General features: G+C 40.8%; 1 protein-coding gene across 3 annotated transcripts in view; it reads left to right on the top strand.

The window, feature by feature from the left end:
* LOC109484665 (myosin-16-like) overlaps nt 1–12,314 on the top strand; it is a 59,404-nt gene that overhangs the window by 10,930 nt on the left and 36,160 nt on the right. For all 3 annotated transcript variants that reach the window (XM_019788024.1, XM_019788016.1, XM_019788031.1), the window contains one exon: nt 7,389–7,598. In XM_019788024.1, coding sequence (XP_019643583.1) covers nt 7,389–7,598 — 210 coding nt within the window. The remainder of the gene's footprint in view (nt 1–7,388; nt 7,599–12,314) is intronic.

Here is a 12,314-nt window from a genome sequence, read left to right as displayed (position 1 = left end):
CATGTACATACCTACTTGTACATATGGATATGTCAATTATGCTATAATAGGTATGTTAACACTTACACATTCTATACATTTATCAAATTTGTTTTCGAAATACATGTAATTAAAGACCACCCTGAAATGAATCTTAATCTTATTAACCAGTTGAAAGGTAGGCCTAATGTAAATTTTCTTATGACATCCTTTAGCTATATATCACTATCAAATGTCACATTTAGAATTGTTATTACATGTATTGGGAGCTGCCAATGTGTGAAGGAGCATACTTCCATACAACAGAAGGTAAGGATTCATCATTGATTTATTGAGTAAAGGTCAGCGTCTGTTGGGATAACAAGGGCAGAAACAGGTAACATTACAGACATTTGATGTTATCTTTATTGTCTTCGTCAGAAGGACTATGAAATTGTCTCGCCGGAGTGTGGGGAACTGCGGATTTTGCGATATAACTCTGGAAGGCATGATTCGACGTCCATGATTTTTGGCAGGCAGATTACCGCTGTTAAGGCCGAAGTCAAGTTCAAGTTTTGGCTTCGTGGGGGGTCCGTGCGTCACGTTAGTGCACCTTTTGTGTTTGTGGCTTGTTAGCAAGATAACTCAAGTATTTGTAAAATGTTGATTATAATTCTTGGTGTGGTGCTTACTATTGTCAAGACCAAGGTTAAGTTCGTTACTGAGCTTCGTGGGGGGTTTCGTTGTGACTACAGGGGGCATTTTGTTAATTTTTCTTGTGAGCAGGATAACTTTTGTATGCGTGGATGGAAGTTAATGAAATTTGATAGGCATATTACTGTCGTGGTCTCCAAGATTGAGTTCAAAGATGAGAGTCGTGGAGGTCGTTATGTCCCCGTAATAGGACCTTTTGTGTTTAGAAATCCCCCACCTACATCTGCTTGGAGACAGCCGACAGCTGGATATAGCGGGGGAACCCCATAATGGGATGGGATCAAATGACGTTACATTGAGGGATTGTACTATAACTTCAGCAGGGGGAGGATAGGTTGGACATATGTCAGGTTTATTTCTACGGCCACACCAAGTAATTGCTATGGATGACGTCCACTGGAGACCTTAAATCTAATTACCTTAAATTTAAGGCAAGCGCGCAATAAAAACACGAAGGGCCGAAAAACGAGATGCCTAGATTTGGAATATACTAACTGTAGAAGTACAAATGTTAGGACACAAAGAACACAAGAAACAAGTCTTCTATTTGTCATAAAGACAAATTAACAAAACAGCAGTAGTCACCCTGTTCTGATTCTTTCCTTTATAACATCTTCTCTTATTATATTTTGCGGCGCTGTCGTGACACTTTCAACACAGTAAGAATTTCTTGAACGTTTTTTTTCCAGTAACAGTCCAAACTCAAAGTAACGTAGGGGGGGGGGGGCTAACACGGGTGACGACGCATCTGTATAATCTGCGGCAAACCGTTTCAGGGTGTTCTGTACCATAAAAATAGTACAGAGATTCTTTTGTTCTTTAGACCAAATTGATTATTAAAAAGAGTGAAGAGATACGCATGTTAATTTCTCTAGAACGATGTACCTCTGACGAAGACATGAGATCTCCGACCTCTAGTTTCAGTTAAAGATGAGTAAATACCTGTACCTGTAGAGACAAACAGTAAGTAGTACAGATGACTTCTATAGATTTTTTTAAAAAGGGAGAAGTAAGACATACTGTGAATCCAAGAAGATCTTAGACTAAACCCACTATCCAAATGTTATTGTAGAAAAGAGGACATCATGACAGGTTGGAATGTCAACCTGTAGGTATCAGTTATCACTTGCACTGAATGTGGGGAGGTAGAGTTAGGCAGAACTGCCCCTGGCTCCTCATTGGATAACAGTTGGTAACAGCATCTTGTTCCCTGGGCACTTGTCAGTCTTCTCCTGACCACACATTCCTGGGAGGCAGTGGGCTGACATCCGAGTACAACTTGGTATGGTACAGAAAACAGGCTAGGATTAGATGGCTACTGCTTCAGCGCTCGTGACTGAGGGTTGTACTCCCCAGTCTGTCACATGAATGGGAAGAGTTGAAACTGACAGCCTAAGTTTTGTTTATGCTATATGATGCATGTCAGTGATATCACTGACTTGACCATGTCAACAGAAGAATGTACACCAAGTTTATTTACTTATGTAACATAATGCATGATTCACCAAAATGTAAACATTGTTTTGATAGAATTTCATAAGTTAGAAAAACAAACATTCTTCCAAGCCTACCCATGCCCTCATCTATACACTATATAATTGAGAAACAATCTTCTGATAATTGAGACAATTCCTGCACTTTTATCAGGTGTAGATTTGCTCATCCATGTGCCCTTTTCTTGGAAGGACCTCAGATGTCTGTGTTGTTGCTTCAACAATCCAGGCATTCAGACCAAGTGAGAAGCTTGCTGAAAAGTTTGATGTGAAAACTTTGGACTTGTCATTTACGATGTTTTGTTAGCAGCATGTAGAGAGGACAATGTCACCCAGTCAGAGGGCATGGAACGTGGCTTGTCAAATTTATGGCTGAACTTTGTGAATGTGGACATTTCTCAATGACAGTGTAACCTACCTCACAACGCCTGCAGGCGATTAGGAAGACAGTAAGGTGTGGATATAAACAGAAGAACCCACCAAGACTGACAAGATCAGTGTCAATGGGGTCCAGTTGGTCCCTGTCAATGTCAAAGTCATTGCTGAGGAATGGAGGTTCTGCAACCTTTGAAGCCGTTTATGTCTGGCCCAGTTTGGCTGAGATACAACAGCAGTCCCTGTAAAAGATGGGCCAAGTAAAGTGTACAATAACAAAGAACAGGGTGAATGCATCAGTCAATGGTTTCCAGATTACTAGAGTTGCAAACCGGCCACTAGGTGTGAGAAAAATTCCATGTGTCATTCCGACTTTGTCACATCCCCACTAGGGACTGTTCTGTGTAGTTAATAGAATTAGGATCATGTGGAAGACACAGAAAAGTTGCCCCAGAGAAAATATGATTGTACAACAAAAAATAATTTGTTTCATTGGGGGAAATTACCTCCATAGCTTCAGTACACAACACATATACATGTATATGAAATGTAAGCAAATTGTACTCAGAGTCAAACAACAGTGTGAAACAAGACTAATGATGTATTACTACTAGTAAGCTGATTACTTGATATTTGTTCTCTGTCCCAGTAGTAGTGATTGCTGCCTTGTCTCATGATCTGACATGTTAGACAGCTTCAGACAGCATCCAGGCCACACAAGCAGAATGTTTCTCAAACTCAACCATATCACTAACAGGGACTGATAGCTTTGATAAACTTGGCCAAAGCTTTATGCAAATTACATATCATAATAGAAAGCAAATATTTATAAAGCTTATATTGGAAACATAACAATGTGGGTGGTCAGTAGTATTCTTATAAACAGAAAAGTTATAAACACAGACACTTCTTTTATTAAACTTTAAAGCCGGTTGTCATTTACGGCCAGGTGTATCAAGTCACTTGTCTCATATTAATGGGTTGATGGAAACTTACCACTGCCAGTGGAATGGAAAGATCTGGCCAAATCAATAGCATTCAAAGTTTCCATGCAAATTTTTATCTAAGTGTATGATTAAGAAATTGATTGAAAGAATCAAAATTCAAGTTGTATGAAGGAGGTTTTGGAAGATAGCTTATAGTTGTTGCAGTGTTTAGTTTGCACAAATAGGTAGAAACTTAACCATCTGTAGTCTGTGTGGAGGAAAACAAAGCAGCCTGACTCATTCAACCATAGCCTGGATGCCAGACTCATAGCACACTAGGCCCAAAGTTATCCAGTGTGCACACTGCATAACTTTGGGCCTATTGTCTATGGGTCTGGCATCGAGGCTAATTTGCCCAGTTGACCAGACATACTCTGAATGTGAAGGCCGTGCTACATTTCTGCAGAGGCCATCACCAGGCCTGGCTGTTTACGTACTTCCTATCACAAATCAACAATGCCATTACACTGACCAGTTGTTTTTTCTCGATCTGTGTGGTCAAGAGAGGTGGCTTGGACAAAGTAATGACCCAGTTCGAAGTGGCAGTAGTAAACATGAGGCACTTTTAAGAGGTGTAGACAGTTTACAGATAAGGGTAATTACACCTGAAAGCTTGCACAGAACTACTGCCCTCCTTTTGGATATCTTACACATTCCACAGTGAACTTTGTAGGTCATGCTAATGACAAAAGACAACATGATGTACATCTACATGTTCCAACATCCCCTTTGACAGAGTAACATTGCTCAAGTTGCGTCCATAGTCATTTGATATTGACCATGTACAATGTATTACACTGTTAATACTTTATTGCATGTAACAGAGGATGGGTTGAACTTCCATATGTGTAATAAGCAATATACGGATACTGGTCAGTAAGCCTGTTCATGTATGGAGTCCATTACTCATTATTTTATGAGGTCAAGGAGGAGAATTAGTTTAGCTTGAAAAGCAACAGGTGTCACTGTTTAGTGAGGTATAAATTTCCAATGCTGATGACAGACTTAGGTGAATTCATTAGTCACATCATAGTCTTTTCAACAAGTCAATCATTACAGTATGCTTTCATAAGTCCTCCATTTCTCTGCTTTAGCCAACACCATCTGTTGAGGTTACTTGTTTTGTTATCATAGCTTCTATGTGTGTGTTTGTAGAAACCTCAGCCTGCATTATCCTGTTTCAACTCTCAGGACTGTTTTGTGAGCAGCGGATGCTGAGACCTGCTCGACCAGACCCTCCAAACGGATTATTGGAGCTTTCTAAGCCATATACCTTGTAATGAGCTTTGTGGGAATCTTAGTGTAACACCACCCCCCATCAGAGAAAACTGGAATTATGATCACTTACACTGCATACTGTCTGACCCTTGGTAGTTCAAGGCCTTGGGGATGTAATGTTTAGAGTCGTTAATTGAAATTGTCGTAAATTGGCTCGCACAAAACCTCGGCTACAGAATGTGGCCTTATCTAGTTTCCTGCAAATATTTGTACTGCAATACTTTGAGGCATTTCTGTCTGATACCACCAAAAGTGAAGTATCTAACAGCTTCAAAATGTTGGTTCAGAGGTTGTTGACCTAGTTGTCCGGCTGTAGTGCTTTTATTCAGACTTACTGTTTAGTAGAAATTCTCTATGATCACGTCGTAGCTAACAGATGATTGCAGACCTGTCAGTTACCTTCAACATCATTAAACTGTCCACATGAAGGAGTAATTATGACTTTTGGAGGTGGGCCTGAAGTTGTATCGATAATGCTGAGCTTCAGGGTTGAAGCAAACATGGCAGTTGCCAGGGAAGTAAGGTAGGTGGATTTTGGAACTTCCTTCGGGACCTAGCTGCAGATCACTGCCATCTAATGTTGGAAAACTGAACAACGGTGGAAGTCTCCACACCAAGAACATCTGTCAGAAAGACTTTTCAGGTTCTACCTCTTGGAGGAAACTGTAGCTGTCATAATCATCTTCACCAATGGTAAGTTTGTTGATTGATTGCTAATTATACTAATGTACATGAATTTGCAGCTGTCAAAGGAATGACTTGCCAAGAATGCCACACTTTTAATAAGGATGGATGATAAAGAACCTTGAACTTTGACTCTTAAACTCTTGATATCAATGTTTCCTGTAGCCATTTGTTTTATTCAGGAAAAAAATTATGCCTCACTCCCACTTCCATTAACAATCCATCCACCCTTATACTTAGACTTTGTCCAAAAAAACTTTTGACTCATCCCTTAGTATACCCCCACATCTACTAGATTTACTCGACTTTACCCACTAGTCTGGCTCAAGTGGTTTCAATTATTTGTTGGAGCCAGGCTAGGTATGGTAAGAACTGACATCAAAGAGTGAAAGTTTGCTGAACTCTGACCATGACAAATGGGCACAAACTAGTCTCCTGATCATCAAAGGTAAACTACATCTCCTAAGGTGTGTCTGACCACCACACGAAGGGCTGAAACACATTCTCAATATAATCCAGTAATCTAAGAGGGCACTGCATCGTTCCCATTAACATCTGTTCAAGAATATGCAAAAGGTTGTTGAAATGATTTACGTTGTTTTGTCTAATCAGCTTGTTGGAAAGTAAAACCTGTGAGTGTCAAATGTTCACATTCCTGACCTAACTCTTGATTCTTAGGAGAGTGGTTGCCTTACAGGTTGATATAAATCATGTCTTTTCTCTGGCTCCATATACTAGTTTGTTGCCCGATTGTGAAATGGAAAAACACCACTGATCAGAATCAGCTGACACATTTCCAAGTTGCCAAGGAATGTGTATTTAAATGTATGTAATACACATAAACAAATTGGTACACTGATATTATATAATAGCAGGTATACTTATAGAGAATGGAATGAAAGATTATCATTTGATATTCTGGAGTGTAGTAACTACATCTAGGGACAGGATCAGTGTTCCAAGAAAAAAGAAGTGGGTCAGGCCATGTGCAAGTGATTGCATGTGGTGGTTTTACATATTCCTGCTAAATCAGTTAGTACAACTACCTGCAGCTGAAGGCCCAGAAGTGGTGGACTTAAGCATAATCCTGTCCACTTGAGACTCAAGCTAAACCATCCATCTTCACTCTTACCCTAACCTCTTCCTTATGATGTTACTTATTAACTTGTCAGCTGGCTGTCATATACAAGGTGGCTCCCCTGGGACTCCCTGCTACTGCTGACATTATGTGTGGGATATACAGTCACTCAGGGTCCCACAGAGTTCTGTCCACCCAGGACCCCCCTTTCCTTATCTGTTTGGACAGACAGGAATTTCCCTTGGCTCTGCACTAGTCCTCAGGCTCAAGCTGATATGTGTCAGGATATGACAAGACCTGTAGATCTGGTTTAGATTAGAACAACCTCTGCTACCTTTTTGATCAAGGAATCTGTCCCCAGTGCCAAAAGTCCAAGTTAAGCATCCACAAGTTGTTTTCTGCTTGGGAGAGCCCTGTCCCCTGAAATTGTTTCAAGGTGCCCTAAAGTGAGGAAATGCAGGGAGAGCCAGGGAAGCATGATCTCATGTTTAACTGTGGCAGGAAGAGAAACCCCTACGTCACTGTGGTATGAGGTTTTCCGCTGAGTGGTTTTCAGACACTTTCTAGCTGCTGCCTGGCCTCCAAAAAAGGGGAGCGGGGAAATGTTTTTTATCTCGGTGGGGGAAACAAATTATGAACCAAGTCCAAGTTCTAAAGCTCGGAACATTCCTCAGCTGACCTAGACCAAACAGTGATGGTGAGGGGGAGAAAAAAGTGCACCCTGGCTTACTCATCCATAGCTAGTGTGGCATCCTTGGTTCAAACATGGCACACAAGAGGAGCAAGGACTTAGACTTTCCTCCTTTATGGAATGGTTTACAGGAGCAGGACAACCTGGCTGATGCCGAGGAGAGGTGTGCTGCACTTATAAAGACCAAGGCTGACTACGAGGCACAGATCCAAGAACTACGCGAGAGATTAGAGGACGAGGAAGATGCAAACGCCGAGTTGACGTCATCCAAGCGTAAGATTGAAGAGGAGTGCGATGAGCTGAAACATGACATTGAAGACCTGGAGATGACCCTTTCCAAGGTGAGAAATTCTCCATTTGTTCTACGGTAAATCACCTGAATGTTCTATATGGTTTATTACTTGTTTATCCCAGCCAGCCTGTGCCTGTAAGTCACTTGCATTGCCAAATGTACAGTGTTTACTCCTCACAAGGGAGAGTGTTGACATGTGAGACGTCAGCCAACGTGTTCCTCATTCCTGTCTGCATAAACCTGGTGGAAGGAATGCCAGACCTGCCAAACACACAGCCCTTTAAGGGAAGGACAAGTAGTGGCTCCTGTAAACTTCTTAAACAGAGGAAGCCTTAAGAACACTTGTTGCTAGGCAACGAGAGCGTACTCTCAGAAGAGAGTGTTGCTGATTCAATTAACATTCAGTCTTAGTTTGGTCTTAAAAGGAAGCTGTATGGTGGGCCACAAAAAAACACTTATTATCTTGTACAGGTTGGTCCAATGGTCAATCATTGTTTATCTAAGAACCTGTGTCCACCCAGCTTTTAGTGGAATTTAAACACTGTATGAAAATAATCAAACCTGGGGACCCTGTCACCCCTGGGTTTACAGGCCAGACTGACTCAACACTAAAGAAAATAAACCTAGAATTGATGTACCTCAGCCTATCAGGTCTTTCTGGATTTTGAACTGGAGAATAAAAGCCATAAAGAGAGAATTAAGCTGTGCTGAAAACATGGGGAAGTATGGTATACAGTACCATAACCCATAAGATACAGATCACATCATTTGCAGAAAAAAAGAATTGATCATTAAGACAATTCCCAAACTAGACTCAAGGCTGTCATTTCACTGTACAAATGAAACAGATGGATGGTGTTGAGAAAAATGCTTCCCAGTTTTCCTCACTAATTGTCACCCACTGCCCTCGAAGTCATGAACTTGCCTAGGTCAGATGATTTATTCGAGCACTCTGATTGGATGCCATCGGGTGATGTACATGCCAGCTGGCAGGAGAAAACAGATAGAACAGGAATGCACAGCTTATGTACATTTTTGTACATCAGAGACTTGGGGATAATTCAGTAGGTTTTTTACACATGTAACACCTGTTCTGCTGTGGAACCTTGCCTTTCAAAATTTCTAAGATTTAAGTGTTCCTGTATAAGTAGGACCATGCCACTGTGCATCCCCTAAGACTTCCGAAGAGTGGTTTGATGGGTTAAAGGATGAAAGCTAAGTTACTGGGAACTCCAGCTGTTACATGAATTAACTGTACACCCTCCCTTGTCTTCTTCCATTTCCACTTTCATCTGTAAACTCACTACAGCAAGCCTGATACATTGCAAAACCTATGGGAGCTTTTTTACAGACCCTCCTGTTATGGTGTTTCTGTACTTGTGGTAGTAAGTAATGTTTCAAAGATGTTTTTGATGTTTAAGGGTTAACTTTTCTCAAAATAGCTCAGGATAAACCTTTCAGAGTATAATCTTCACCAGGATATCCTGAGGTAAATCAGGGGATTCCAACTTTAAACATCCTACAAGCCAGCTGAAAATGGTAGCTGAAAGTGCAGACTGTCTGGTGTCTGAGGCATCATGTTGGGACTAAAGGTGTGACATGTGCTGATCTCCAGCTATGTGTTATGCTGTGTTATAGTGGTATAGTGTGGTATGCTGTGATCTAGTGGATAGCAGTCCTGTTTCTGCACAATACATGTACTTGTACCCACCAAGGTGCAGGGCTGGAGTATCGATTCCTGAATGTGTCCCTTTGTCAATTCCTGATGTGCCTATACCTACCTGCTCTCTACACAACTCATATGTGAACATTCTAACTTACCAAAAAGCCGGTCTGCGGGATTGATCTCCAAATATTTCTCAAATTAGAAGCCTTTCTTCACCCTCCCCACCACTGGTGAGCCAGGCTGCTGTAATTGCTGCCCTCAGCAGGAGAGTCTGGGCTGCTGGACCCATCCTCCACAACCATGTCCAATTAAGATTTCCCGCTCCATAGCACAGGGGAGACCAGTCTAATTGCATAGACAAACACAGAAAGCAAGCAGAACAGTCATGCTTTCTCTCCACACATAATCCATTACTGCTATTTCCTATCTGATTGTATGGGGTATGAATACATGTTGGTACTTAAAGTTAGCCAGTCCCGTCTTGGGAATGTCTTGACTGTTCATTTATTCTTTGGTATCTTGGACTTAATGATATCCATCAATTTAAAGTAGACATCAAGTAGTATTGAGTCCCTTGAAAATGAGCATCTGTAACACAACATACCTAATCAGACAGAACTCTTCTATGGTAGTCTGTAAATCCTATCATGAGCTTAATCAGGCAACCTTGGTAGCCCAGGCTGACCCCAGGGTAAAATGCAGGGTCACCCATACCCTGACCTGCTCTGCTGATAAGAGCCAACCACTGAGGACTGCTCCACAGCAGTCGGAAATCTGACCCAGCTCAAGTTTTATAGGTTTTGTGTATCCAAGTCAGGAACTCTACCAGCCATCTTCAAGTTTCCTTCCTCGGAAGTTCCTCCCCACCCAGTTTTCCTTTCTTCAAAGTTCCCTAAACAAACAAATAATGGATCTATTACGGTAAACAATCAGTGACTGTTTGATACTTTTCATCTCAGAATTATGCAGCTGTTCCTTCACCTTGGCAAACTGGCAAACATTATGAATATGACTTAAAATATGTTCACCTATCTATGATATTGGATAGTGTAATATCATGTGTTTGAATTAGTACTGGACATCTAACATCTGTTTGAGAAAAAAAATATTCTTCTCCTAATTAGGGATGAGCCTGTACTATGGATAAGCAATCCCCTACTTATTTCAATGTTGTATTATGTCCAAAACTTCCTTAATATGCTAGTTTATTCCTTTTGTGGAAGACTAGTATTGTATTATCAAGTAGGAAAGTATATGAAAGAATTTGGCATATTTTGTCAGAATCATGGGTGTTACATTCTTGACATTGCAAAGAAGCCAACCTGCATTTCTGAATTGGAAATGGCCACCTAGGAGGAATTTTTTCACACCTCTGAAATCAGAATATCTGACATTTCTTTATGATAAGAATTTTTTAATTTATAAGATGTTCACTTGAGTTATGAGATGAGTTTTATCTGCAGAACTGTCTAGTATCGTTGGCACATACCACCCTTCTTGCACATTTTTGGTGGTGCAAAATGTACCAGATAAGAAAGGAGGTTAAAGAGGAAATCCTTTAAAGCAAGAGGGGAAACAGTTGGCAATGTGTTGATGGTCCTGATTAGGAGTCTTTCAAACTAACCTTGATGGTGTGGCAGAATAGGACCTGGAGCCTAGCCAATGTACACACCTCATAAATGGACTTCAACATTGCCAAAACATTTTCTATTTGATTTTCTTAAGTTGTGCAGACTTTATATGTAAACTGAAACTTCTCATAGTGTTGCCTTGGTCCTTTTATTTGACTGTGTGTCAATACAAACTTTTGTCTAAGAATAGACCCAAATTACATGCACAATTACAACAAAATGTAGAAAATCTTATTTTGTTAAAAATTCGCAGCCTTTGAAATTCTCCAAAAGTTACTGATTTATGAACTGACTCAAATAGAGTTTCCTAACATAAACTTGGGGACATGTTTATGAAACTATGTTCAGTTCCTCTTTTGATTTATTCCCAAATTTATGGTCCACTTGTTGGAAATCTCCTCCCCCATACATGCACAGGTGTGTTCCAAAATGACTTTTTAATCCCTTAGATTGGGTTATCCTGAAAGGCAGGCATAGTTGAAGGCCTTCTTGTAAAGAAAAGGGTAAAGGAGTGTGATTTGCACCACCTGTAGCCACACGACCCCAACTTGAACCATACCACCCCCATGTAACAATGTGTGTCCTGCAAGTTAGTCTGGTGGGAGGTTCCACTGTGTAAGTCAAGGGAGATGAATAGAAGTCAATGTGTTCCAGACAAAGGGCATTACATGTACCTCTAAGTCTCTAACGAACCACAACATGTCCAGGTGTATACAAATTGGTGGCTAAATTTTTTTACCCCTGTAAGTTCAAGTTGTCACCAGAAACATGTTATACCTTCATGATATCTTGAATTTGGATGCAACTAGAAGTTATCCTGAAAATGACTGCTTTGCATGAAGTAATGCAACATCAAATATTCCAAGGTAGTCAGACAGTCCTTGCCTGTCTGAGGATCTGTCCTCTCTGACCTGAATCATATAATGAAACATCCCATCAGCAAGGTTAGTGATATGCCAAAACATTTATGTAGCCTTGAACCAAGAGTGGTCTGGTCAGGGTGGAGTTGGAACATGTGTCTGAGCCCAGAACACTGTTAGTATTGCTCTATACAAAATGTTCAGCTGTGTTTCCTAGAAAGAAGAAGTTACCTTAATGCTCATTGAGACTGAGCATTCATCAATTTCGCGTTCGATGCATTCTAAATTCCATATTCTCAGAGTGCTATGCATAAAGACTGTGAAACTGCCTGTACTGCAGAGTGAATGTTGTTGGGAGGTGTGGTGGGTTGATCCATGGCTGATAAGCCCCACATGTAAATGGGCAGAGAAGTGTGTGCTGTGTCTGGTCTTCAAATCCCTCAGCTCTGTCTTCATTTGTCCTAATGGTTCTGCAGACCTGATTGGGACCAGATAAGAAGCACTTTCCCAAAACTCCTGTATCTCTTCAATTTGCTAATAACATGTGTGCAAGCCACCTAGGGTAGTTAAAAAGTTGAGCAACTGAGTAGCAGCTTAGTTCTTGCTTG

Source organism: Branchiostoma belcheri, unplaced genomic scaffold (assembly GCF_001625305.1).
Source record: "Branchiostoma belcheri isolate BF01 breed outbred unplaced genomic scaffold, Haploidv18h27 scaffold11, whole genome shotgun sequence".
Lineage (NCBI taxonomy): Eukaryota > Metazoa > Chordata > Leptocardii > Amphioxiformes > Branchiostomatidae > Branchiostoma > Branchiostoma belcheri.
The sequence above is the reverse complement of the archived record's forward strand: the minus strand, read 5'-3'. Positions and strand labels throughout refer to the sequence as shown.